Source organism: Stegostoma tigrinum, chromosome 12 (assembly GCF_030684315.1).
Source record: "Stegostoma tigrinum isolate sSteTig4 chromosome 12, sSteTig4.hap1, whole genome shotgun sequence".
In the NCBI taxonomy this organism is placed as follows: domain Eukaryota; kingdom Metazoa; phylum Chordata; class Chondrichthyes; order Orectolobiformes; family Stegostomatidae; genus Stegostoma; species Stegostoma tigrinum.
In genome coordinates, this window is record NC_081365.1 from 14,647,251 (window position 1) to 14,675,117 (window position 27,867).

At 43.5% G+C, this 27,867-nt stretch overlaps 1 protein-coding gene across 1 annotated transcript in view; it reads right to left on the bottom strand.

Moving 5' to 3' along the window:
- Positions 1-25,540, bottom strand: part of LOC125456759 (ATP-binding cassette sub-family G member 1-like) — a 77,849-nt gene extending 52,309 nt beyond the window's left edge. The window contains exons 1-2 of the mRNA XM_059650144.1: positions 25,305-25,540; positions 23,157-23,397 (exon numbers count right to left, since the gene is read on the bottom strand). Coding sequence (XP_059506127.1) covers positions 23,157-23,376 — 220 coding nt within the window. The 5' untranslated portion in view covers positions 23,377-23,397; positions 25,305-25,540. The remainder of the gene's footprint in view (positions 1-23,156; positions 23,398-25,304) is intronic.
- Between the last annotated feature and the right edge of the window lie 2,327 nt (positions 25,541-27,867).

The following is a 27,867-nucleotide window of genomic DNA, read 5'->3' on the forward strand; positions in this document are numbered from 1 at the left end:
ATTTGAAATAAATATCAAATGGAACAATTTCAACAGGTCTGACAACACCTTAGTATAACCACAGAAAGACGTCAATCAAACAATTCCTTCCAGCTGTCAAAACAGAACAAGCTGGCTGAGGTAAATTTTCACGGCTCTGAGAAGAGTCAATAAGTCTTCCAGTAGGATGAAAGTGTTGTTCTTTTTGCAGTCTCTTTTTGTCAATGACTCCATGTTTATTTGCACCGAGGAGACGAAGTGTGGAAGTGTTTGAGTCATCCATTATTGATAACTTCCTGGTCCACAATGACTTGTGAATGGAGTTTTTTTTTGTTTACTCAGATATGCCACGCTTATAAGGCCCATTGGTTCTGTATATAATATACATGATGTTTATAACAGGTCAGAGGCTAGGAGTGCTGTGGTGAGTAACTCACTTCCTGACTCCACAAAGCCTGTTCACCACCGGTCAGGTACAAGTCAAGACTGCGATGGAATACTCCCCACCTCCCCGAGTGTGGTGTAACTCCAATACTTCCAGATCTTGATTGGCACCACATCCAATCCCTCCACCGCTGACGCTCAGTAGCAGCAGTGTATTATCTACAGATGCACTGCAGAAATGCACCAAAGATCCCTAAAAAGCCCACTTCAAACCTAGAAGTACAAAGGTTGCGGAAACAAGGGAACACCACTACCCACAACTTCCCCTCCAAGCCGCTCACCATCCTGACTGGGAAATATAATGCTGTTCCTTCACTGTCACTGGGTCAGAATCCTGGAATTCCCTCTCTAAGGGCATTGTGGGTCAACCCACAGCAGGAAGACTGCAGCAGTTCAAGCAGGCACCTCTCCACCACCTTCTCAAGGGCAACTAGGAATGGGCGATACATGCTGGCCAGCCAGCAATGCCCACATCCCACAAGTGAATGAAATAAATTTAGACTGGATATGGAAGATCCATGAGTTATCGTGAATGTACGAGGGACCATGAAGAGACGTGGCATGAATTCACTCAGGAGCTACATAGGTGTGGATGGGGAACATGAGCCAGTAAGGATTGGCAAGGAGGATGTGGACAGCAAGGACAGCTGAGGGGGTATAGAAACCCTAACAGGCTTTAATAAAATGGGAATAAAGTTCTAAGGAACCAACACCGGCTTTTTAACAACCTGCTCAGGTGTGGAGTAAACCCTGGGGCCACTTCAGCTTGGCTTCTGGATAAGCAGATCTGTCCCAAACATGCATCCCCAAAGTGAAGTGCGTGACTTTCAAAGGAATTTCTACGGAGGCAAGTTCAACAGACGAGGAAACTCACCTCCACATGGGACTGGCCTCAGCAGCAAAAATCCAACCCCAGGTTAAAGTCTGCAATAAAGAAGCTGAAAGGGGCAAGTTGTATGAATGCACTATGTTACTGTCCATTAGGATCAACAGTAATTTTCAGGTTGCACCTCTAATGACACTATCAGATTCCAAACTCCATAGTTAAAGAAGGAGTCCATTTGGCACCCAACAACAAGTTAAAGTAGAAAGCTGCAGCGCGTTGACGTGTAAATCTTCATGTTGACGTTAATTCCTTGCCCGCCCTGGCTTCTGCTGGGGACATGAAGTTCGCAGTGCCCCAGCAGAATCAACCTCACTCAAACACTACCTCCTACCAATCACCCCATTTTCATCACTAATGTCTCACGTTTAGGATTTAGGCACGAAGCTACATTTGTTTGCATCAGCTGTGGGTGCCTGCCTCCAAATCAAGACAGCTAATGGCTTGAGTCCAGAAACGTGAGCGCGTATCCAGGTTGGTGAATCACTGTAACAGTGAATGAGTGCTGCACTGTCAGAGGTGCTGTCTTTCAAAGCACTAAAACCATGCCCTGTTCAGTCTTTATGGCCAGACATAGCAGGTCTCATGATCCTTTTGGAAAAGGAGCAGGGCAGACGTGCCCATTATCTTGGAAAATCTTTAAACCAACACCAACATTCGGGCGAACTGGTCAATTGCCAAGTTTGCTGTTTTGTGGGAAATTGTTTGGGTGCCGTATTGGATGTTAGATGAGGAATTTTTCCAGGACAACAAAAAAACTCTAATGCTCTTTTCCAAAGGAGAACCCTCTGCAAGAGGAGAGATGTAGCTTCGGGTAAAGTCTCTCCCATTAAATCGGCGACTACTTTCAAAAGAACTTCAATTGCTGGAAAGCATTTTGTGAGTCCTCAGGTTGCAGAAGGTGCTATATAGATGTAAGTCTTCAATTAGCAGTAATGACAAGATGTATTTTTGTAAAAATTCCAAGAGTGATTATGGTCTGAAAGTACCCAATTTAGTTGTAATGAGCATTTGGGTCATGCTGAGGTCTTTGAAGCTATTATACAGATGAACGTCTTACATTGTAAGCCAAGACTCTGCAACACTGCCAAAACAATGAAGCATCTTTAAAACATGTCCCAATAAAGTGTTTACCTGGAAGTGAGAAGGCTACAAAACAAAAGTAAAGCACAGGTTTTCCATGGTAAAAGTACATGGAAGAACATCTGACACTTAGTGAGGAGTCTGAGGAATATGAAAGAGTTACAGGCAGTTTTGGCAGTCTTGTGGGAAAATAAAAATGTCCTAAATTTGTGCAGTCAGCGATACTCAGCAATTTACATACCAGGCTAGGGATTATACTGAAAAATTCAATTAGGCCTTAACTCCTTTAATCGCTCCAGGCCTCTATCAGGGAGATTCAGGTTCACTGCAGTTCAATGACCTGGTTATTCTCAGCACAGTCTGAATGCTAGCTTGCTCACGCTCTATGGCAGAAAGGAATGGCTCAGTAACGCATTCAGTTTACACTGTGTGTTATCACACCAGGCCATTCAAGAATGTTCCAGAATTGATCCTCCCGCTTGTGTTGTTTAGGCAAGTGTAGCTGTGGACAGCAGTGAGGATGCACCAAATAGTCAAATCAGGAACCGAACGGAGCCCAGCTCCCCTTCTGCCTTGATAGGTAGGCTTGTAGATGTAAGCAGGGGGAAGATTCAATTCTGCCATGTTGCTGCCCCACTAGACAAACAGCTGATCTCCTACAGTCACTCACAGTTAGCTGGAGCAAGACCATCACGGTGTCCCAGCAAGGAATCAACATCTTCGGGCAATCTCGCCCAACACTAACTCCTGCTGGACTCCATCAGGAATGACATTAAACATCAGCAAGGCAAAGGAGAGGGCCAGGCCACTTCAGAGTCCTTGGTGAATGCTTCATTGACAGGGTACATGACAAGAAGAGGGGCTTTGACAGCAATCACAGCTGGTGCATAAGTACGGGGTGGGACTGAGAGATGAAACATTCAGATGTCAAGGACAGACCAATGCACATGTTCAAAATAAGCAGATAAAGTTGCTTTGTCAGCCTATAACGTGAGAGTTTAAAATGGATCCCCACCTTGTTGCAAAGATAGTCTTAGTTACATTCAAGGTCGCTCTATTATTGACACCTTCACATTAGCTTCGTATGAACCCTGGATCATTCTGAATGCTCATTTGTTTCGGGACCTTGTGCTGCAGAGATATTATCCCTACTTTTGAGCCAGGAGGCCTGGTTTCCAGTCTTGCCTATTCCTGAAGTGAGTCATAACATCTCTGAACAGGTTGATTTGAAAAGGGTTAAATAAAAGTCTATTTGTTTTAGTCCACGCACACTATGCAGTATGCAAAATTGAAAATACACCACCTTATTACTGCAGAAATATTACACGCTTAGCGAGACAGAATTTTCAAAACCCAATCTGTGACCCATATTCGTACGCATTGACTTAACTGCAGGGCATGAATGTTCAAGTCAATCCCCCAGCCAGAATGGGGAATCACTTTCACCTAATGCACTACGTATGTCACACCACATACCCTCAGGTTGTATTACCACCCTCCAGCCTGGCTACAGGCAACTGCTGGCAGAACAGCATTTTCTAGAACGGACAGAAAATAACGCTCCTACTGTCATTTCAGATCAGAGTGCATTTTTTTCAATGGAGAGGAGCAGGTGCAGAGGCTACAGCATAGAAACTAGTAGCTGCAAGACTGGTCTTTCTTGGGAAAGCATTCTAATGCACTGTCATCCTTTATCTATTGGAAAAGGGTACTATAATGCTGTTCGGACTTCACTTGCTGAGGATTCAGCCTACGATTTGGACAGCAGACCATTAGCTGTCAGCGGAAAGCAGAAATTTCAGTGCACTGAAAATTTTAAAATGGCCCACCAAACACTTGTGAGGGCAATACTGACTTGTATAATCAGCTCCTTGAGAAAACAAGAGCCTGCATTTACATAGGGCCTTTCACAACCCCATGTCATCTCACAGTGATTTAAAGCAATTGATTACTTTGTCCTGATGTATTATCATGAGTCACATAGGACAGACACAGGCCCTTCGACCCAACTCCTCCATGCCAACCAGGTTTCCCAAACTAGTCCCATTTGCCTGCATTGGCCCATATTCCTCTAAACCCCTTTGCATATATCTGCCTCTATCACTTGTAAATGAAGCTGTAGGTATTGCTAATTAGTGATATTTCAGACCATAGACCGTAAGTGTATTATAATTATCACTGTTTGACTTAGGAAAGAACAGTCAATTTGCAGATAGTGAGCTCCAACACATAGTACTGCCATTACAACCAGATTAGCTGGATTTTGAGGGATGCTGGATCGGAATTTTTTTTTTCCCAGGACAATGGAGGAGCTATAACATAAGATAACAAGGTGTACAGTTGGATGAGCATAGCAGGCCAAGCAGCATCAGAGCAGCAGGAAAGTTGATGTTTTGGGTGTGGACTCTTCTTCAGAAAATTTCCTGTTCCTCTGACGCTGCTTGGCCTGCTGTGTTCATCCAGCTCTACACCTTGTTATTTCAGGTTCTACAGCATCAGTAGTTCCCATTATTGCCAAAGGAACTCTAATGCTCCTTTCCAAAGGGGGAGCCTCTGCGAGAGGAGAGATGTAGCTCCAGATAATGTCTTTTGCATCACATCGGTGACTACATTTCAAAAGTATTTCATTTGCTGGAAAGCATTTTGTGAGTGCTGAAGTTGCATAAGGCACTATATAAATGTAAGTCTTTAATTAGCAGTAGTGACAAGATGCATTTTTGGGAAAACAGTGGTTCACTCCGCTTTACCACTGCTCACTGTTCAAGAAATGGTGTCTCTCCATTATCTGACTGAATAACCTTTCCTCAATTCAAAGCATCAGCCAGCACGCACTATCCATCCTCAGAGTGGGTCTCACAACTCAGCCTAGGCCTACCAGGAACCTATGTTTATATGGGCCTCTTTATCTAGTTGGCAGCAGGGACCAGGATCAGATGCTGCAGCCAACCATTCAGTTGAAAACAACTAACTCAGGACAGATAGACAGTGGGACCTTGTAGTTAATCCAGATCAGTTTACACAATGGCATTGACCAAGCATGAGCATATCCCTTTAATAAAGCAGGAGTAAAGTAAACACACGTCATTTCCCCTGAGCTATTTGGGCGTTTTCAGCCTGTTATCTGTCTCTTGATTGTAAACAATTGGCATTTCACAAACACAAACCAGGCTGAATGACCTTTTCAGAGATAATGGGAACTGCAGATGCTGGAGAATTTCAAGATAATAAAATGTGAGGCTGGATGAACACAGCTGGCCAAGCAGCATCTCAGGAGCACAAAAGCTGACGTTTCGGGCCTAGACCCTTCATCAGAGAGGGACCTTTTCATTTTCTTTCCTCAATTGCTTCAGGTCATTCTCAATGCTTTATATGTTGATTCTAATGACACCTCCCCTCCCTCCAGACACCCTCCCCCGCACCACCCCCTGACCCCGCCATGTCCTGCTTCTAAGCCTTTTGTGTTGTGGGGCTCACAATTGGTCTGAATCGATTCTGCAGATTTAATTAATAATCAGATTTTACACACTGCCTAGCAACTTGGCTGCACAACATGGTTTAAAGCAAGGGTCGAACAGATGGCAATTAAAACCATATTTTTGGCAGTTTAACAGGGCTGGTGTGGATTATCCTTCCACTAAAAAATGTAACTGGCAGACAAAGGCCAGGACTGGTCCTGTAGTGACAGAGAAACGCCAATGTCCCAGCAACTAAGTAACATGTAACAATTTCTACCGCCTGGTTCATAATATTTTCTCTCTTTCATCTTGTGCAAGCAGGAGTGGCTGGCCATGGTGGTACAGTCACTAAGACAACCTCTCCTCCAGCTGAGAAAATGACGCATCAGTCATACAGTCAAAGCTTCAGAGGAGAACTGAAAAGAATTGACTCCTACCCGCACCAGCACAGGTGACACCTCGATGCCTGTATTATCTAGATCTGAGCTAGGACACCTCGCTGCAAGTTGGCACATAGAACATGGAACAGATTAGCACAGTACAGGCCCTTCAGCCTACAACGTTGTGCCAAATTATCCTACTAAGTTCAATCTACCCTGCATACCCTACATTTTACTATCCTCCATGTGCCTATCCAAGAGTCGCTTAAATGTCCCTAATACATCTGACTCCACTACCATTGCTGGCAGCGCATTCCACATGCCCACCACCCTCTGTGCAAAGAACTTACCTCTGACATCGCCCCATAACTTCCTCCAATCACATTAAAATTATGCCCCCTTGTAATAGTCATTGCCACCCTGGGAAAAAGTCTCTGATCATCCACTCTATCTATGCTTCTCATCATCTTGTACACCTCTATCAAGTCACCTCTCATCCTTCTTTGCTCCAATGAAAAAAGCCCTAGCTCTCTCAACCTTTCCTCATAAGACCTGCCCTCCAATCCAGGCAGCATCCTGGTAAATCTCTTCCGCACCTTCTGTAAAGCTTCCATATCTTTCCTTTAATGAGGTGACCAGAACTGAATGCAATATTCCTAGAGTAGTCGAACCAAAGTTTTATAGAGCTGCAGCACAACCTCACGGCTCTCAAGCTCAATTCCCCAGCCAATGAAAGCCAACACAGCATACACCTTCTTTCCAACCCTATCAACCTGGGTAGCAACTTTGAGGGATCTACGGACGTAGACCCCAAGATCCCTCTGTTCCTCCACACTGCCGAGAATCCTGCCATTAATCCTGTGTTCTGCATTCAAATTCGACCTTCCAAAATGAAGCACTTCATATCTCGGCAGCTGGTCCAAAGAGAGCTATCTCAGGTAGCTGGCACTCAGAGGTCTGCAGGAGCCTAGGCCCCTGGCTGCAGAGCACCCATGTTGTTGGCAATTAAGTAGTTGATGCAAATGTATCAGCAGACACAGGAGCAGCAGGTAGATGTGTCCGTGACAGAGGTTTACCTATATGAAGGCTGCAGGAATGCAGTAATATGCTTGGGATCTTGTGGCCTCAGGCATGTGTGCTTCTGGCTGGTGGTTGTCATGGAGGTCCAAGTTCAGCAGTCTCAGGGTCAGCACACACCTGCACTCTATCACCACAGACGTTGGAGCTCACCAACAGCATGGCTACAGGGGAACAAGGGACCTTAACCTCACTCCAGATGCCCCTCCACTTTCAAAGAACCAGGGCAGTGCCAGGAGGTACCCAGCCAGAGGGGGAGCCACACACAAGTAACACAACCCCTATCCCAGCCAAAGGCAAAGATGGTTGCTCCCCAAACAGGTCCAGCCTCTTTGTTTTTGGTGAGCCCCCAAATATAAACATCCACTTCCTGATAGCTCTTCCCATCAATTCCAATTGGCCTCGCACTTCCCCAAGTCCTGTCTATCTAATACTTCCTCCCTCCTCATTGTCCGAGGCCTCAGACGTACTTTCCATTGGGGAAACAAAGCACAGACTAGGTAGCTGTTTGGCAGAACACCAACCTTCTCTCTGCAAAAACATCCCTGGGGTTCCAGTTACCTTCTATGTCAACACACCACCTTGTCCTGTATGTGTTAATGTCTTGGATGCAAATGCAACTGGTTATCCTTGCTAAATTCAGATTGCTCTACATCCCATCTCACCAGTGTCACACTGCACACAATTTCCTACCCCTATGATGCTGCTTGGCCTGCCGTGTTCATCCAGCTCTACACCTTGTTATCTCATCCTTTGTGTCAGCTTTAGTTTCAGCTCTGTCATTGCCACGACTAGGTATTTGATTTTAACACCACGTTGCTTCTTATTCTGTGCCTCAACGCCCCTGCGCTTCCTTGGCAGAGCACACCCCAACAACAAAATGGGCAAGGCTGTTGCTAGACAGCTGATAAGTCCAACAAATTGTGGCACTGCTTTCACATCTGGTAGTTGCTGCATTATCGCTACAGTTCTCACCTTTTTGCAATCTGGGCATAGACATTTTGCTGTCAGTACATGGCCTACATATAACATTTGGACATCTTTCAATGTCCTTTTGTTTCGTTCAGTTTCAGGTTCAAAAGACAAGCTCTTTTCAGCAATCATACAGTTTATAGTTTGCAGTCTGCTCCACATCCTCAAACTACCTGATCATCCACGATAGCTTCCACTCTGAAAAGATCACTATCTCATGTTGTTTTGTTGATACACCCCTGAAGCTATGGAAATGGTAAATGGCATGCACAGTCATGAGTGTTTCTTGAACTGCATCCAAAATGTGGTGAGAACACTGCTACTTTCACCCACATTCATTTGTCAGTAAAAAATCTTTCAAATCTAAAGTAGTAAAGATGCTTTCACAGTTTATTAAAAGTCACAGGTAGACAGGTTAGTGAAGAAGGCATTTGGAATGTTATCTTTATTGGCCATTACATTGAGTGTATGAGTTGGGAAGTCATGTTGCGGCTTTACAGGACATTGGTTAGGCCACTTTGGAATGCCGCATTCCATTCTGGTTTGCCGGCTGTAGGAAGGAATGTTGTGAAATTTGAAAGGGTTCAGAAAAGATTTACAAGGATGTTGCCAGGGTTGGAGGGTTTGAGCTACAGGGAGAGGTTGAATAGGCTGGGGCTATTTTCCCAGGAGCATTGGAGGCTGAGGGGTGACTTTATAGAGGTTAATAAAATCCTGAGGGGCATGTTTAAGGTGAATAACCAAGGTCTTTTCCCGGGTGTGGGCGAGTCCAAAACTAGAGGGCAAAGGTTTAAGGTGTGAGTGGAAAAATTTGGAAGGGACATAAGGGGCAACTTTTTCACAGAGGGTGGTGAGTGTATGGAATGAGATGCCAGAGGACATTCTGTAGGCTGGTATGACTACAACATTTAAATGACATCTGGATGGGTTAGTGAATAGTAAGGCTTTAGAGGGATATGGCCCAAATGTCGGCAAATGGGCCTGGATTAATTTAGGACATCTGCTCAGCAGTTGGCCCCAAGTGTCTGTTTTTGTGCTACACAGCTCTATGACTCTAGGTTGTGACAGAATTCCTTTAATACTTGGGATTGAGGTAGTGTGGCCTCTTCAGAGCTTTACTTATATCCTTTGGATCATCGCACACTGTCAGTTTCCCATGTTATTTCACTTCTACTGCGCTGATGATCCATCCTGTAGGAGTTGTCACTTTCCTAACTGTTCCACTTTTTTCCAACTCTCCTGTCTTGTCTTTCAGGTGGGTCTTGAAGAAGCTGGAAGTCTGCTTGGCAGATGCTGAACTGATCTTAAACTCTCATTCACTTCAAGGTGATATTGTCCACGAAGCCATCCTCAATCTGCAAATATATAAGTTTACTCAAAGAACAAAGAAACCTACAGCACAGGAGCAGGCCCTTCGGCCCTCCAAGCCTGCGCCGATCAAGATCCTCTGTCTAACCTGTCATCTATTTTCTAACGGTCTGTGTCCATTTGCTCCCTGCCCATCCATGTACCTGTCCAAATATATCTTAAAAGACGCGAACGTGTCTGCGTCTACCACCTCCACTGGCAATGCGTTCCAGGCACCCACCACCCTTAAACTTTCTTCCTCTCAGCTTGAACCCATGACCCCTAGTAATTGAGTCCCCCACTCTGGGAAAAAGCTTTTTGCTATCCACCCTGTCTATACCCCTCATGATTTTGTAGACCTCAATCAGGTGCCCCCTCAATCTCCTTCTTTCTAATGAAATTAATCCTAATCTATTCAACCTCTCTTCATAGCTAGCACCCTCCATACCAGACAACATCCTGGTGAACCTCCTCTGCACCCTCTCCAAAGCATCCACATCCTTTTGGTAACGTGGCGACCAGAACTGCACGCAGTACTCCAAATGTGGCCGAGCCAAAGTCCTATACAACTGCAACATGACCTGCCAACTCTTGTACTCAATACCTTGCCCAATGAAGGAAAGCATGTCATATGCCTTTTTGACCACCCTATTGACCTGCACTGTCACCTTCAGGTAACAATGGACCTGAACACCCAGATCGCTCTGTTCATCAATTTTCCCTCAGACTTTTCCATTTACTGTATAGTTCATCCTTGAATTTGATCTTCCAAAATGCATCACCTCGCATTTGCCTGGATTGAACTCCATCTGTTATTTATCTGCCCAACTCTCCAGTCTATCTATATTCTGCTGTAATCTCTGATAGTCCCCTTCACTATCAGCTACTCCACCAATCTTAGTGTCATCAAACTTGCTGATCAGACCACCTACACCTTCCTCCAGATCATTTACATATATCACAAACAACAGTGGTCCCAGCACAGATCCCTGTGGAACACCACTTGTTACAGGTCTCCAATTTGAGAAACTCCTTTCTACTACTACTCTCTGTCTCCTGTTGCCCAGCCAGTTTTTTATCCATCTAGCTAGCACACCCTGGACCCCATGTGACTTCACTTTCTCCATCAGCCTACCATGGGGAACCTTATCAAATGCCTTACTGAAGTCCATGTATATGACATCTACAGCCTTTCCCTCATCAATCAACTTTGTCACGTCCTCAAAGAGTTCTATTAAGTTGGTAAGACATGACCTTCCCTGTACAAAACCATGTTGCCTATCACTGATAAGCCCATTTTCTTCCAAATGGGAATAGATCCTATCCGTCAGTATCTTCTCCAGTAGCTTCCCTACCACTGACATCAGGCTCACCAGTCGATAATTACCTGGATTATCCTTGTTGCCCTTCTTGAACAAGGGGACAACATTAGCAAGTCTCCAGTCCTCTGGGACCTCACCCGTGTCTAAGGATGCTGCAAAGATATCTGTTAAGGTCCCAGCTATTTCCTCTCTCGCTTCAATCAGTAACCTGGGATAGATCCCATTCGGACCTGGGGACTTGTCCACCTTAATGTATTTTAGGACACCTAACACTTCCTCCTTCCTTATGTCAACTTGACCTAGACTAAGCAAACATCTATCCCTAGCCTCAACATCCGTCATGTCCCTCTCCTTGGTGAATACCGATGCAAAGTACTCGTTAAGAATGTCATCAATTTTCTCTGAATCAGCGCATAACTTTCCTTCTTTGTCCTTAAGTGGGCCAATCCTTTCTCTAGTTACCCTCTTGCTCTTTATATATGAATAAAAGGCTTTGGGGTTTTCCTTAACCATGTTTGCCAGCAATATCTCATGTCCTCTCTTTGCCGTCTTAATCCCTCATTTCAGATTCGCTCTACATTCCCGATATTCTTGCAAAGCTTTGTCTGTCTTCAGTCGCCTAGACCTCATGTATGCTTCCTTTTTTCTCTTGGCTAGTCTCACAATTTCACCTGTCATCCATGGTTCCCTAATCTTGCCTTTTCTATTCCCCATTTTCACAGGAACATGTCTCTCCTGCACGCTCTACTCCTCTAGGATATGCCCTGCAGTCAATGGTTACTATGCTGAGATACTTTGAAAATCTCTTTTGGAACATCAGGCATTAACAGTCCCAGTTTGAGATGCATTCCAGCTGAAATGAATGGGTTTTGTGTATCGTTTATGACATGCATTTGCATTGGACTTTCAGAGTAACCTGTCCTCTCGATATGAGTATCGACCCATCATGTGGCCTCAACCTTACTTTTGGGGGCTTCCTTGTTGGATGTTGATCCATTCTGGAGAGGGCTGTGAAAGGTGTGAATGGTGCATGACATTCCAGTGTCTTTATGCTGATTAGTTGTTCTCCTTTTATCGTTATCATTCTGACAGACACAAATAATTTGTGACCTTTGTTCCTTCATGAGATGCCCTCCACAGTATGTGCATCCTACCCTTTCCCTATGATTGCTCCTCACTTGTGGCTAGGAATGGCTATCAGCGTGTTGCAAGGCCTGATCTGTTTTGCCGTGAATATACTATTGCTGTTGCTTTAAAACCTCAGTGCTTCTGCACATGTTGACCATTTTCCTGACAGTAAACGTGTCTTCCTTCAGTAGATGTGCTCATGCTACAGGATTTCACATGCTAAATACAATCCAGTTTTTAATTAATTCATCTTCTCATGGAACAAAGTCACAGGGTTCAGCAGCTATGTTACATATTGATCAATGGAGTCTTTCTTACCTTGAGTCTTAATGTTGAACATGTACCATTCAAAACTTGTGTTCCTTCAGGAATCAAAACACGCCTTCAGGAATTTCAAAATTTCTGCTGTCCATTTTGTTTGCCCTTGGGAGATTTAGGCTCAAATACCATTTGTAACAGTCTATCCCCCATAGTGATAAAAGTGTAGCCACTCAGCTTCTCTGGTTTGTTAATAAAATCTCTCACAAGTTCATAATTTTGTCTTTATGAATGGAAACGTTGCTAGCTCTGTTTCACATTTTCTGTCATTCTGACTGGAGTTAGGAGAGGAAAGTTTGCAGCCATTTTGTCTTACTCAGAAATGATCTAACTAAAAAGAGGTTACTCAATGTTCTGCTTCTTTGTTCCTTTTTTGCAACTTCCTGTGTTTTTTAGCACATTTTGGAGGCTTTGAACATTTCTGTATTCCACTTTTAGTAGCTGTGCTTCTAAACAGTTCTTCAGTAATCAATCGCATCTCTCTCTGACCACATGTCATGAACTCAAAGGACAACAGGCTTGCTTATACTATGTCTTTCTTTAACTAGCTATAAAATGGATGTCCCATGAGTGATTGCATTTCTGATCTAAATACTCCCTCGGGCCTTAACAGCACTGTTAGTTCAAAATGTGTTTAGAAATGAGTTTTTCTTTAAATGTCACAGCTCAGAGTTGAATGGCATCATCATTATGAACCAACACCATCCCCATAACCTCTCTGGACACTGCCCTCAGCATCCCAACTCCAATCTTTACTTGTGAGCTGAGCTGAAGCCTCAATGTAACTTTGAAACGAATGCAAAAGGGGTCAGGAAGTCTGTTAGGTCAAGAGGAGAAAAGTGTCCCAAAGAAAAGATGCAAAATCATTTTTATCACCAACACAATTCTGCAACCTTCCAACTCCTTCCTTTACACACTTTTGTATCATATGACAACCTGCCAGAGAAATTCCTACTCTCCAATGCACTTACTACCTTGTGATGGGCTATTTTCTGGTACATTTACCCGTAGCCCATATCTCTGTTCGGATCCGCTGGGCAGCTGTCTTTTGATATCGACATATTAAATAGACACTCACTGGGCTTCCCAGTGCTGAGGTTAGAGAGTTTGAACCGCCCATGCACAATGCTACAACCTCATTCAAATCCTGCTCCCAGCTATTATTTTCAAGACTGAGAATCTAAAACAGATGTACAGGTACAAAATTAAACCTAAATGGTTCAGGGAAAAAGTGGTGATGCTATGAGAAGAGCAGTAGCAGAAGCACTGACTAAAACAGAGGCCAAGACAACAGGATGGGTATTTGGGATTAGGACTATACACGTGTGGAGGACAAATAGCAGAATTAAATGATAGGGTCAAATGACCTGGTCATAAGGTATAATTCAGACGCGAATTTTACAGCAACTAGCTTGCCCGCAATGGCCCAGGCAAACACATTTACAGCAGTGGGGCAATTAAACAGGTCAGATAGCTAACCACCATTTTCCCATCCACCCCACTCCACCCACAGCCCTGACCAGACCAGAACTCTAAACCACACAGCAAGGTCAGGGTGGTTGCTCACTAAAACTCTAAGGCTTTTTCAGGGGCTTAGCACAATAAAGTGGTGATTAAAAACCTTAGTTCACCTCCACTGCCACCTGCCACTGCAGGGCAATAGGAACTGGGTGAAACTGACTGGCTGTTCCCTCAGTTGGTGAAAGGGTAGGAAGAAAGAACGGCCTTAAGGCGTGCCCTGTGTACTGTGCCATCACAATGTCCTTCAAATTGTACCCACACCTTAGTGCCTCTCTGCTTAGCCTCCAGAATCAAAGGGAAACAATGGATGTTCAATAAAGACTAGCCTTGCCCAGTCACATGTATAATCTGAGAATATATCGATGATACTTATTTCAAAATGGGATGGTGAACACTAACCGTTTAACCAATGCGTTTGGACTCTGCACATACTAACCTCTCTTTCTCAAGCTGGGGAGAATGCGGGAAATAAAAAGTGAAATCACCATAATCCTAGTGAACCACTCTCTTATTAGAGAGAGACAACTGGTGGTGGCTTAACCTGAGGGTCACCACACCCCAGGCGAGGGGAGAGGGTGAGAAGGAAGAGTCATGTTCATGGTAACCTCAAGCTGTGTGGGAATTGAGCCTGAGCTGCTGGCATCACTCTGCAACATAAATCAGCCATCCAGCCAACTGGAAGGCTCTTCCACTAAAGGAGGGACAATCAAGAACAAGGAGAAATAAAACTAGAGTCAAACAATTTAAGAGGGAAATCAGGGTGCACCTTCTCCATACCGACAGTAAGAGAAATCGGGAACCCACTCCCTTAGAGAGCTGTGAATTTTGAAACAAGGGGATGGTACTCATCGGGCTTCAAAAAACAAGATTGATCCCAAAGTTGAAGGGAAATGGTGAAATGGAGGCTCTAATAAGGAATGGCCGTGATCTAATAAAACATTGGCGAGCAGTCCACTGTCCACTGCAGCTATGTTCAGAAAGATGGTGACAGATAGTATTTGTCTGTCCATTGGGGGCTGCCCCATCATCTCTGTGCCCTGGGTAATTTATAACAAGCTGTGGCAACAAGCTAGGGCAGGGCAGGGCAAAAGAGGTAAGGGATAATGAATAGGCTGATAACTCAGGAGCCCCAACTCTGAGAGAAAGTGAGGGCAGATGTTTGGCAACACTGCGTACAGACACTCATCACACACAGAAGGCTGACGTCCCATTTTACCAATCCCTCTCATTTGCACTGCTATGATTTTAATAATAACTACTCTTAGTTCAAATGAAGGTTTGCTTTATTATAAAGGAGTGCATGCCAACTGAGTGTGAATATCACTGATCTCTCTAAGGAGGCGATGGTCTTTGAGAATCCATCAGCATTGGAGGCCCATAGACAGCAATTTCTAGAAACGTCTTCCAGGGCATTCAAGCTTGAATTTTAACTCCAGGGTCAGTATTTTCAGGTCAATGTGGGGATTCAAGCCCAAACCGTGGAAGCCCAGCTATTTATCTGGGAGATAGTAAAAGCTGCCAATGCTGGAATCTGAGATAACAATGTGGAGCTGGAGGAACACAGTAGACCGAGCAGCATCAGAGGAGCAGGATGTTTGGGTCAGAACCCTTCTTCAGAATGTCAACTTTCCTGCTCGTCTGATGCTGCCTGGCCTGCTGTGTTCCTCCAGCTCCACACTACTTATCTGGGAACCTTGCTAGGCACGGAATGCTGACATTTCCCACAAACAACATTCATTCCCCTCCTCTGAGCCTAAGGCATGGCAAGGTAGCTTTTAATCTCAATGCAGACGTTAATCCAGGCCACTGGGGGGAGGCTGGAAAATTCCAGTCGGCGTTCAGGACTCCTCACTCCTCTATCACCCACCGATAGACACAGTGCCCTGATGCACTCTCCCAAGTTGCAGCCAACGTTAGGAGGAAGACAATGGCCCTGGATCAGCCCGAGGATGTGCGCACAAATGCTTCAGCTACCTGCCTTTAATGGCTTTCCACCAGCACAGCAGGAGTCCAGCCATGGTACCCAGTTCTTTTCAGTTTCACCAAAAACGGTATTGGGAGAGGCGGTCAGATTGTCTCTCTCTCTCTCTCTCCCTCTCTCTCCTTCTCTCCAGCTCACCTAAATGGCAGTCTGCATAGGTTTTATTGCTGGAGGGTCTTCTGTCGGTTCCATCAATTCTGAGAACTGACTCCCCAGCCTCTGTCGTGAGCGACTGCACCCTCTGTTTAGACCAGATTTCCAAGTCTATGTCAGCTAATTGTTGCCAACACTCAGCACAGGGCCTCAATCTGCCCCCAAACACAGGTGGTGGAGGGGATATTCCTGCTCTTGGATTTTCACCAGAGCTGGTGAGAGGTTCTTCTTAAGAAGAGTCACTGGACCCAAAATGTTAACTCTGCTTTCTCTCTAAGATGCTGCCAGACCTGATGAGATTTTCCAGCAATTTCTGTTTTTGTTTCTGGCAGAGAGGGGCACTGATGCTCCGTAAGGCATTCCCAAGTGGGAGTAAAATCGCTTGCTCTGGTCTATCGACACATTTAGTGACGCACCCCAGGCTCAGCGGCTCATGGTTAAGACAGGAGCTGAGGCAGGAACTTTGGAAAGCACATAGCCTGAATAAGCCTATCCCTTTCACAATCTCATGGAGATCTCTGCAGTGGGGAAGCAGCCATTCTGATGTGTATGATCTTTTGATCTCTCTGCCCTTGATCTCTCTGCCTATAAATTCTCTGTGAGTGCGCGCTTCTCTCACACTTCACCTGATGAAGGTGTTGCGCTCCAAAAGCTTGTGATTTCAAATAAACCTGGGCTATAAGCTGGTGTCATGTGACTTACGACTTTATCGACCCCAGTCAAACACAGCACCTCCACATCATGTATTTGTCCCTATTAAAGGATTCAACTAACATTACCAATCTCAGTTTTCTTGAAGAGTTACCACATTCTAAATGTACATCTTTCAAACTCAGGGTAGAGGTATTTCCACAAATTTTGTGGTCTTCATTTAGACTATTTGTACTATGATCCACACTATAATTTCATGGTTCATGTTGCAAAATGAAGTCTAGTTTTAATTTGAAAATTAAGAAACCAAGTCTTGTCTGCTAGCTTTTAAAGTCTATAATTTAAAGGTTCCAGACAAAGGGATATACTTTCATTTATTTCTAAAATTAAAGGGAGATTGTCACTATCTGTCTTAATAACCAAGTGGCAGGCCACTAAAAGATATTTTTTTTCATTCCCAATGCCAAGGAAGAATATCAGGGATCTCCCAGATTTAAATGGTTTAAAAGTCACAGGAAACATGGTTTAGTGCTTGTTACATCCGCCATATACCCTCTCAACTTCCGACTATGTTGTGTGCGCCTGTGTTTGCTTTCAGCTTATAGGAACTTTTAAAAGAATTCCGAAAGATATCAGAGCAGGAGAAGGCCATTCAGCAATAGAGATGTTCCTGCTGTTCAACTAGGTTACAGCTGAGTTATGGATCATCTCCATCGTTCATTTTTTTGTTCTATATTCTTGAATTTAAAAACTCTAACTCTTCCTGTCATTCACTCCGTGGCTTCACTCCTCCACATGTCTCTTCAGCCTTTGACATCTCTGCATCACCAAGGTCTCCACTGGTTTTTGTAACTTGCCACTGCCAATGCTATACTCCCCTCCCTAAACCTCTCCACCCCTCCATTTCCCTTTCACCCTTCAAAGTGCTCCTTAAGGCTACCGCTTCAGCCAAACTTTTTGCCATCTGCCTGGCAATCTTCAGCCAACCTCCATATCAAATGTTTCGTAGATTCACACAGCGTAGAAAAGGCCCTTCGAGTCTGCAGTGACGTAACTACCACCAAAAGTGAGCTAAACTTGATTTCCGCACTCCCTGAATGCTATGATATTTGAAGGACTCATCCAAACAAGTTTTAAAAGTTGTAAGGTTTCCCGTTTCCACTACGTTCCCAGGCAGTGCATTCCAGATTCCCAGCACCCGCTAAGTGAAAAAGTTTTTACTCAAATCCCTTCTGAATCTCCCACCCCATAACCCAAATCAATGCCCTCTGGGAGTGACCCAGCAACAACTGGGAACAGCTGATCTCTATTCACCCTGTAATACCTCTCATAATCCTACACACCTTAATTATGTACCCCCTCAGTCTTCTCTGCTCTGAAATAAACAAACCAAGCCCACCCAGTCTGTAGCCCCTCTAATGCTATCATATCCTTCCAGTAGTGAGGTGATCAGAACTGCACACTGTATTCCAAATGTGTCTGACCAATGCTGTGCACAGTTCCAACATTACCTCCTTGCTCTTATACTCTATGCCACGACTGATGAAATCAATTGTCCCAAATGTCACTTGGTAAAAATTCTGAAATACTTTGGAACATTTCACAGTGCAAAAGGTGTAACATAAACGTAAGTTCTTTAATAAATCTGTCATTTGGTCTTGGCACTCGGCAATACGTCATTCACTGACTATTGGGGAGCATACTTTTGGAAACTTTTATCGAATTATTCTGTGAATAAGTCTTAATGGTCATATCTTTGCATTGTCCTCCTGCTGGAACATAGATTTTTTTTCTGGAATTAACGTGTTCAGGGGTGTTCTTTCACACCTCTTCAGTAGGTGGGACTTGAAGAGTGGCTGAAGTGGCTCCAGAGGTGGGAATTGTACCACAAAACTCCTCCTGCTGGCGTGTATATTGCAAATATATATGGAAAATTATATGGAAAGCAATGTTGGGATGTGAATTCTCACCAATGTAGAATGACCTTTTGCACAAGTAAATATGATCCTTGCATAGACTCTGCACGAGCATGCATGCCTCATATTTTGATTTGTAACACTCCTCATTTGTGTTATGGGGCATCTTATTGCATTTAAAGGTGTTTCCCAATAATTTACATTCATATTTAAATCCTTATATAAATATAAATATGACTTATTGAGCAACACTGTGGCTTAGTGTTTAGCACTGCTGCCTCACAGCGCCTCAGACCTGGGTTCTAGCCTCGGGCTGTTGTCTGTGTGGAGTTTGCACATTCTTCCCATTCTCGTCTGGGTGCTCCAGTTCCCTCCCACAGTCCAAAGATTTGCAGGCTAGGTGGTAAACGTGGGGTTGTGGGTATAGAGTAAGGAGCTGAGTCGAGGTGGGGGCAGTGGACGTATTGCTCTTTGCAGAGTTTGTGCTAACTCAGTGGACCAAATGGCCTCCTTCCACACTGTACGGGTTCTATATGATCCTAAGTATTACTTTGTCAAAATGTTTGTATAGGTGTGCTGGTGATTATCTCTGCCCATTTTTGCTGATGTCTGTAAGCATGAGAGTGTAGAGTTTGCATATTATATGGCAGAATTGTATGTGTGGCGTGCCAAGTGGGCATAAATGTATTTGAGTGTCAGAGTATGTAGGAGATGGGATCATGTTTGATGGTGATGTTTCCTTCCTACCTGCTTCCTACCCTCCCCTCCCAGCATTCACTGTCTCAGTTCATGTCTGATGAATGGATCAGAAATTGAATTAAATTAAAGGAGCTTCATTGTCACATGTACTCAAATGAAAAGTGCAATGAAAAGTTTATAGGTTGCCACATTATGGTGCCATGTTAGATGTAAAGGTACCGAGGTACAAGGTTCTCAAGAATAAACTCTAAGGGGAAAAAAAATTGGAAAAGTAAGGAAATGAAAAGTCCAGCAAATTAATGGGGTCCTGTAACAAAATAACCCAACAAGGTGTCAGCAGAGGAGGTTCAGTGGACAAAGCGAGAATGAAAACAGTGCAGAGAAACGAAGTGCAAATCTAAAAGGTGTCAATGAAGTAAAGTGAAGTCAGTATCGTGCCATGTACATTTTTTTATCTGTCCTTTTGTCACACACAATCAGATTTTCATTTGGTTCCAAGAACAGCTGGAACCAGAATATCTTTGGGAAAACCCAGCTAGACTGTCCTGTTTATCTTCTTTTAAAATATGAAGTGATGCAGCAAGCACATTTGCTGCTTTTGTAACAATAAGAATGTTGGATCAAAATTTTTGATGTCAGATTTTCCTTGCATCCAAAGAGAATTAATCATTAGCAATTCAAAGATGGGCTCTTGTACGTGAATTGGGAATTCAGTATCAAAGTAAAACGTAGAGTCCAAATCGAGGAAGTCAGTGTTAAGGGTAGGAGTGCGACAATAATTTTGCACATTCTTCCTCATGACAGAATTAGTTCAAGCTGTCATTCAGCCTGACAGAAATAATGTAGTCAAGTGAATAGCTGAGCACAATAATGAGCTTAAATAAACCCATGATGTGCCTGATTTCAGTCACTGTTATGGAATTGTGCTACCATTGACAGGTACCAAGTCCCATTGATTGTGAAAGTCAAACAGCATGTTGTTCACACTCTCTGTCTCTCTCCTTTTGTCCCTCTCTCTCTCTCTCTCTGTCTCTCTTTCTTTATCCCTTTCCCTGTATCTTTGTCTCTGTTGCGCACTCTCTATGTCTCTCCGTCTCTCTCTGTTTCTCCGTTCATCTCTCTCTCCATCTCTCTGTCTCTGCCTCTGTCTCTCTCTCTCTGTTTCTCTCTCTCTGTCCCTCTCCCACTTCCTAAACAGCTATATATTTCCCTTTTCCCTTTGTGATGCCATCACAACAGACATTTTTTCTCTGCTTTGTTTAATTTTATTATTTTATTCCTTCTGCTTGCTAACAAAAGCAAAAAGAAAACACCAGCTCGTGAATCTACGCTCTCGTTTATTTAGGAAATCTGATCCCGCTGGATACATATTCTTTCTCCCCGGCAACAGCACAGTGAGAACCAATCAGCTCCTGAGCACTTACTAAGCTTCAGCTGGAGGTTACTATCAGACAATGACCAACAGTAACCAGAAAGTAAGCTGCTGTGTTACATTATGGTGCATTGCACCTGGTTCTCAGTCAAATTCTCCCTATATATTAGAGGACTTTTTTTGCAGGGCTTTTTAATACGACGTTATAAATAGCTGTAATACAAAAAAAATCACGGAGGTCAAGCACAATTGTTTCGTTGCAGGGAAAAGGAACCTTTGGTGGATATTTACACAAATCCTTAAAGGTGGTACGGCAGGTTGATAGCGTGTTTCAAAACAAAAACGAAAGTGTACTGATTCATTGGTTTGATAAATAGAATAATTAAACATAAATGTAAACAATAAAAAAAACGCCAGCAGATATTGCTGGAGAAAGACACAGCAGGTCTGGCAGCATCTGTGGAAAGGAAACATAGTTAGCTCTTCTTTAGAAGGGTCACTGGACTTGAAACATTAACTGTACTTTCTCTCCACAGATGCTAGCAGACCTGCTGAGTTTCACCAACAATTTCTGTCATGGTTTGTTCCAGCATTTGCAGCTACACATTTTATGAAAGTAAAGATGTCAAATTCAAACATTATAAATGAGTGTTTAGATGGGGTAATGTTGCTGGGCTAGTATCGAGAACTCCTGGGTTAATGTTCAGCCAATAGAGGTTCAATTCATACCATGGCAGATACTGAGATTCGAATGCAGTACAAATCTAGAGTAAATAGAATCACAGAATCCCTACAGTGTGGAAACAGGCCATTCAGCCCACCAAGTCCACACTGCCCCTGCAAAGAGCATCCCACCTAGGCCCATCCCCTATCCCTGCATTTCCCATGTCTAACCCAAACACCCCTGGGCACTATGGGTAATTTAGCATAGCCAATCCATCCAGTTTGCATATCTTCGAACGGTGGGAGGAAACCTACACAGGCATGGGGAGAACGTGCAAATTCCACACAGACAGTTGCCCGAGGCTGGATTCAAACCCGGGTCCCTGGTGCTGTGAGGCCGCAGTGCTAACCACTGAACCACTATGCCACCAAACAGCTAGCCTAATGGTAACCGTTGTTTTTGTCATAAGAATGCACCTCGTTCACTATAGTCCTTTGCAAAGCCAATCTGCCATTATGTGACTCCAGACCCATAACAATATCGTTGACCCTAAACTGTGCTCTGGTCAATTAGGAATCGGCGATAAATGCTGGCCCAGGCAGTAACACCTTAATTAAAAAAATACATAGTTCAAGGGCGATGTAAACGATTTAATAAGCGTAGAGAAGAGTTACGAAGGAACAGCTACTTCTGTTATGACTTTGGAAAAGTTATTCTTCATATAAGGTCACATTGTATAGGATCTCAGGATGAGGTGAGGTTTTGGCAGGGTAATTAGAAACAAATTATTTTTCTTGGTGAGTGAGTTAATAACCAGAAGTCAGAGATTTAAAATCGCTAAGAAATGGTCTAGCAGCAAGATGAGAATAATTCCACTCACAGAAGCTGGGATCTGAAATGCTATACCTGAGGAAGTGGCAAAGCTGATTCCGTTAATAACAAGTACTACTGCAATCAAGTTACCAGCTGTCAGGTACTGATTATAATGTTAAACACCACACATGGGATGCTCAGGAATCAGGAAATGGCCAGAGAAAAGGGAAGGTCAAACTGTTTATTTTTGTAAGCCAGATGGAGCACCTCAAGATACCGAGGGGCTTTGCCCTTGCTTCATCTCCACACTCCCTCACTCCGAGACTCTCCCTCACTCCCCCACTCCCTCTGCAATTCCTTGTGGATCTTTATGGGATCTCACCTCCTCCCTACAGAGTCCCTGCCAATATTGCAGCTGCCCAACAACCCTTAAGGCACAAATGCAAAACTTATTAGCAAGAGGGGCATTTCTTACCCATCACCTAATTGACACATCTGAGCTCCGATGACTTTTTATGACTATGACTTTTGAGGTGAGAGTAAGACAAATGATCCCTTGCTACTCGCTGACACAGAGTTGCGAACCTACTAGGGCAGCATTGGTTCTTTGCAACCAATGCATGTTAATTTTAGTCGCCATTTTCATTTAATGTTGCTTTGGTATCAATGAGGCTAAATAACAACAAACTCTGCAGCTCAAGAGCAATGAACCGATTGCGAAGTGTTTTTGAAAGGGCCTGTGGGTGTAACAGGGTAATTGCAAGTGGCTTCAAACCCAGTCATAAAATTGGGCAACAGTCTGCGTATTTGAGCCAGCACTGCAATGAATATATAAACAATCCATGTAAGCACACCCATACTATACATAGATGTTGCATTATAATTGGACAAGCTCATTATAATTCAATGTAACCAACATTGTTTGATCTCCATCGGTGCATACTGTCTCCCCAGTATGGAACTTTCACTAAATATTTCCAGGCAATATCTTTCCTTACCCTTCTTCCTCCACCATGGGCCTTCAGAGACAGAGTATGAGATGTTTTTGAACTCAATAGTGACTGCAAGCCGCCTTGGCAAGTAAGAGAAGTGGTGGGCCTCTGTCACCCCATTTTCCACTTTCTTTAAACGCATCTGAAAGATAGGGGCGTGTTGGGTGGCCATTCCATTTGAGACCACTTCATCTACTGAAACGCAGACTGATTTAGGGTCCGTCATGGGTTCTCTCCCGATATTGTCCTGTAACGACAGACAAAAAGACTTGATCACAGTAAATGTTTCAGAAAGTATGGGTGATATTTTTCAAATAGAATTTCCATTGATTTCAAAGCTCTTTATTCATAGGCTGGCAAGAATTTAGTGCCTCTCTTTCATAGATGGTGATGGCAATGACTTATTCAGACATTTCAAAGGACAATTAAGAGTCAATACATTGCTGTGGGCCTGGAATCTTATATAGGCCATACCAGCTTATTTCCTTCCTGGATGGGCATTGCTGATTCAGTGGAATGTTTAGTTTTTTTATTCATTCACAGAAAGTGGCTGGCTAGGGCAGCATTTACTGCCCATCCCTCATTACCCAGACAGCTGTTAAGCATTAACCACATTGCTGTGAGTCTGGAGTGACATGTAGGCCAGACCAGGTAAGGATGGCAGTCTCCTTCCCTAACAGGGATGAGAGGACATCAATCAGGTAGTTCCATGGCCAACATATTCCATATTTACTGAATTAAATGAGTTGACATTCCCCAGCTGGGGATTTGAACCTGTGCCTCTGAATTATTGCTCCAGAGTTCTGGGCTACTGCTCAAGTCAACTTATCCCATTTATGGATCTTGGAACATCTTGATTCATCCAAACACATGAAACCAGGCACAGTGCAGAGCGAGGAGGCAAGAATTTCAACTGCCCCTCCTGCCTTCCAGTCTTTTCTACCCCTCAACCAACCTTCTTCCCAAAAGATACCTGAGATGACTGGGCATCCCAATTCTGTAGGATGAATGGGCTGGGGTGGGTGAGACTGGGGGGGGAAGGGCTTGGCACTACCCAGTCTATTATGGCAGTAGCCCACTCTACCTGTAACCTGCCTCAGGCAATCTCGTTCTCATACCAACCTACCATTTAGAAAACATCTACAAAACACTTCCCTGGTACAAGTCATAGCACACACTAGAATCATGCTAATAATTGTCTTTTTTAACAACAATAATAATAAATGGACCAGGGCAGGTGTACTTTATCTGATGGGCTTGCTTTTCCTGTGATGTTTTTCTGAATTTCTTTAAAGGGAGTTGGGCGCACAAAGAGACAACACCAAAAGCTGCCCTGCAACATTTACTGTCCATGTCAAGAGACTTCTCCGAAACGATGTGGCTGTACAAGAAAACTGCTAAGAGATTACACTTTCGGCGGAGAACGAGTTCCTCGCTTCTGCCTCCTGCCAAAAGGAAAGCAGTAACGACCATCTTCTCCATCTACCAGAAAGCAAACAAGAGCGGGGTTACTCTCGGTCAAAGCAGTTCAGAATGAATCTCCATGGGATACATAAACAACCAGGATGACAGGCAGCAGCATAATGCCATAGGGGGTGCAGCTATCCAATTACTAATCACCCCAAAATGTTTAAAAGAATACAGTAATCTATTCTGCATTAAAATGTGGGGTAAAACGTAAAAGCCACGAGCCCACATCCATGTTTCAAACCTAAAAATGCACAAATATGTCGACTTCAAAACAGAAACAAATAATCGCATTTACTTAAATAAAATGTTTGCGAATCTATTTCTGGTCTGTTTCCACATCTTTTCTCTCTCTCGGTGACAACCTGCGTTTCTTAAAATTTGCAATTTTCACCTTGCTAGTTCATCATTGCAGGGAACTTTCAGCAACGATCTCCAACATTTCACTCCGCAGTTCTGAGCAGGAATTAAATCGCAAACACAGCCTTCTGGATGCGTCATTATTAAAACACTGATCATTTGCAACATTTCCAAACCATCCCGACACGTGAATATAACTATCTCCTGACTCTACTGTGCAACACATCAGCAATGTCAATATTATTAGATGGTGTAAAGAAAATAAAAATCTTAGTAGTTTAGAAGTTAAGACAACACTCGCGCACACATTGCAAACACAAAACTTACCCTCTCCGGGTCGTTCACTATTCTCTCCGAAATAGTTGTTATCTTTAACCAGCGATGAAGTGAAAAGCCGAGGTGTTTTGATTTTCTGCCGTTGATCGGTAGCTTCGCCTTGTTCCGGGGAATGTGACTGGTGCTAGGCTCAGCTGCGTCTGGGATGCAGGGAGGACAGGACTGGGAATGGTACCCAGAGGGAGCAGGAGCTCCGTGTGTGTGTGTGTGTCCTCTCCTGTCTGTCTCTGCAACACACACACACGATCCGAGCACAAGCCAAAAGGGGCAGTAACAAACTACCTCCTAATTACTCTCTTGCATCCTATTCTCTCCCCTCCACGTTTAATCATCTCTAGTCACTCCTTTCTTTTCTCCCCTAAAATATGCATCTCTTCCCTCCGTGATCTCTTCCTCTTGTCTCCTCTCTTTATTTTCTCATTCCAATTTTCTTTTACTCTCTGCCTTCGTATGCTTTGTTTAGGTTTGATTTCCTTTGTTACTTTTTGCTTCTCCCACATTTCTTCCAGGTCTGTTTCTTTCTTCCTGCTTTTGAAATTAATGTTAATATTGCTCAAGATGAATTGGGGCTTATTTTCCCTGCAGCATCGGAGGCTGAGGGGTGACCTTATAGAAGTTTATAAAATTGTGAAGTCCACAGCAAAGGTCTTTTCCCCAGAGTGGGAGAGTAAAAAAGAGGAGGGCAAAGGTTTAAGGTGAGAGGGAAAAGATTTAAAAGGGACCTAAGGGGCAATTCTTTTCATGCAGAGAGTGATGCATGTGTGGAACAAGCTGCCAGAGGAAATTCTGGAGGCTGGTACAATTACAATATTTAGAAGGCATCTGGATGGATACATAAATAGGAAGGGTTTCGAGGAGTCTGAGCCAAATACTAGCAAATAGGATTTCATTAATTGAGGATATCTTGGTGGTATGAATGAGTTGGACCAAAGGGTCTGTTTCTGTGCTGTACCTCTCTATAACTCTATAACTATGAAACACGAACTAATTTCCAAAGCAGTATTGCCAGTGATCAGGGAGATAAAAATGAAGGCATTAAAAACAAACAAAAGCCAAAAGAGCTGCAGATGCTGTAAATCAGGAACAAAAACAAAGTTGCTGGAAAAGCTCAGCAGGTCTGGCAGCATCTATGAAGGAAAAAACAGAGCTAATATTTCAGGTCCGGTGACTCGTCCTCTGAACTGGCTGCTGTTATTGTTGTTCTTGTTGTTGTCTTAAAAACGAAACTCTTTTTACAAAGGAGATTTTGAATATTTGTCCATCAGCTGAAAACACTGAATATGCATATTTAACAGATCTATGACTTGTTTTAACTAAATAGGTAACATGCATGTTAGATAGAGAAGAGTGGTAAATGTGATGTACTTTAATTTCCAAAAAACATTTGATAAGATGCGATATCAAAGGTTGGTACAGAAGATCAGAACACACAGTGTAGGGGGTCATGTGTTAGCATGGATAAAGGTTTAGTTAAGCTGCCGCAAAGGGTTCAGAAGAGATTCACCAAGCTGATTCTGGGCGTGGAGGATTTCAGTTGTAAAGAGAGGCTAGATAGGCTGGGCTTATTTGCTCTGGAGCAGGGCGGTTTGAGGGTGACCTTATAAAATTATGATATAAATAAGGTGAATAGTGGGTGTCATTCCCTAGGGTTGGGGTATTTCAAGACTTAGGGTCATTTTTCTAAGATAAGAGGAAACAAATTTTAAAAAGAAATGAGGAGCAACATTTTCACGGAGAAGTGGTCGGTGTGTGGAATGAAATTCCAGAGGAAACGATGGGTGCAGCTATAGTTACATTGTTTAAAAGACCTTCGGCTAAGTGATTGAATAGAAAAGACCTTTGGATAAGTGATTGAATAGAAAAGACATTCGGATAAGTGATTGAATAGAAAAGGTTGGGGGGTTATGGGCCAGGAGCAGGCAGATGTGACTAGTTTAGCAAGGACTGGTGGAACCGAAAGGTCTGCTTCCATGCTGTATGACTCAGCCACTTTATGACAAATGATAGGCACGAACAAATACAATGGTTTCTGGAGAAACTCAGCAGCTCTGGCAGTATCTGTGGAGAGAAAGCAGATTTAACATTTTGAGTCTAGTGGCCCTTCTTCAGACCTAATAGTAACTAGGAAAAGATGATGTATGTGTTGGTGAAAGCAGGTGTGAGGAAAAAGGAGTAAATGGAGAAGTGGAGTTGGAGCTCAGAGAAACAGAAAGTTAAGCCAAAAAAAAATAGCTGGTAGTAAGCCAGAGGAAGGAGAAAACTGATAATGGCTATATTGAGTAGGTGGAAATGGATTTTCTGTGTTGTAGCAGCCCATAATGAAGGGACCTGGGATGTGGATAAAAGACATGATAGGTGTTCAGATACTTAATGTTATTGAAACCAGTATTGCGTTCTGAAGGCTGCATGGTCCCCAAATGGAAAGTAAGATGCTGTCCTTCCAGCTTGCACTGAGCCTCACTGGAACACTGCAGAAACCTGAGACAGAGACATTGGCCAGAGAATGGGGTGGTGTGTTGAAGTGGCAGGAATTTGGTAGATCAGGGTCATTTTT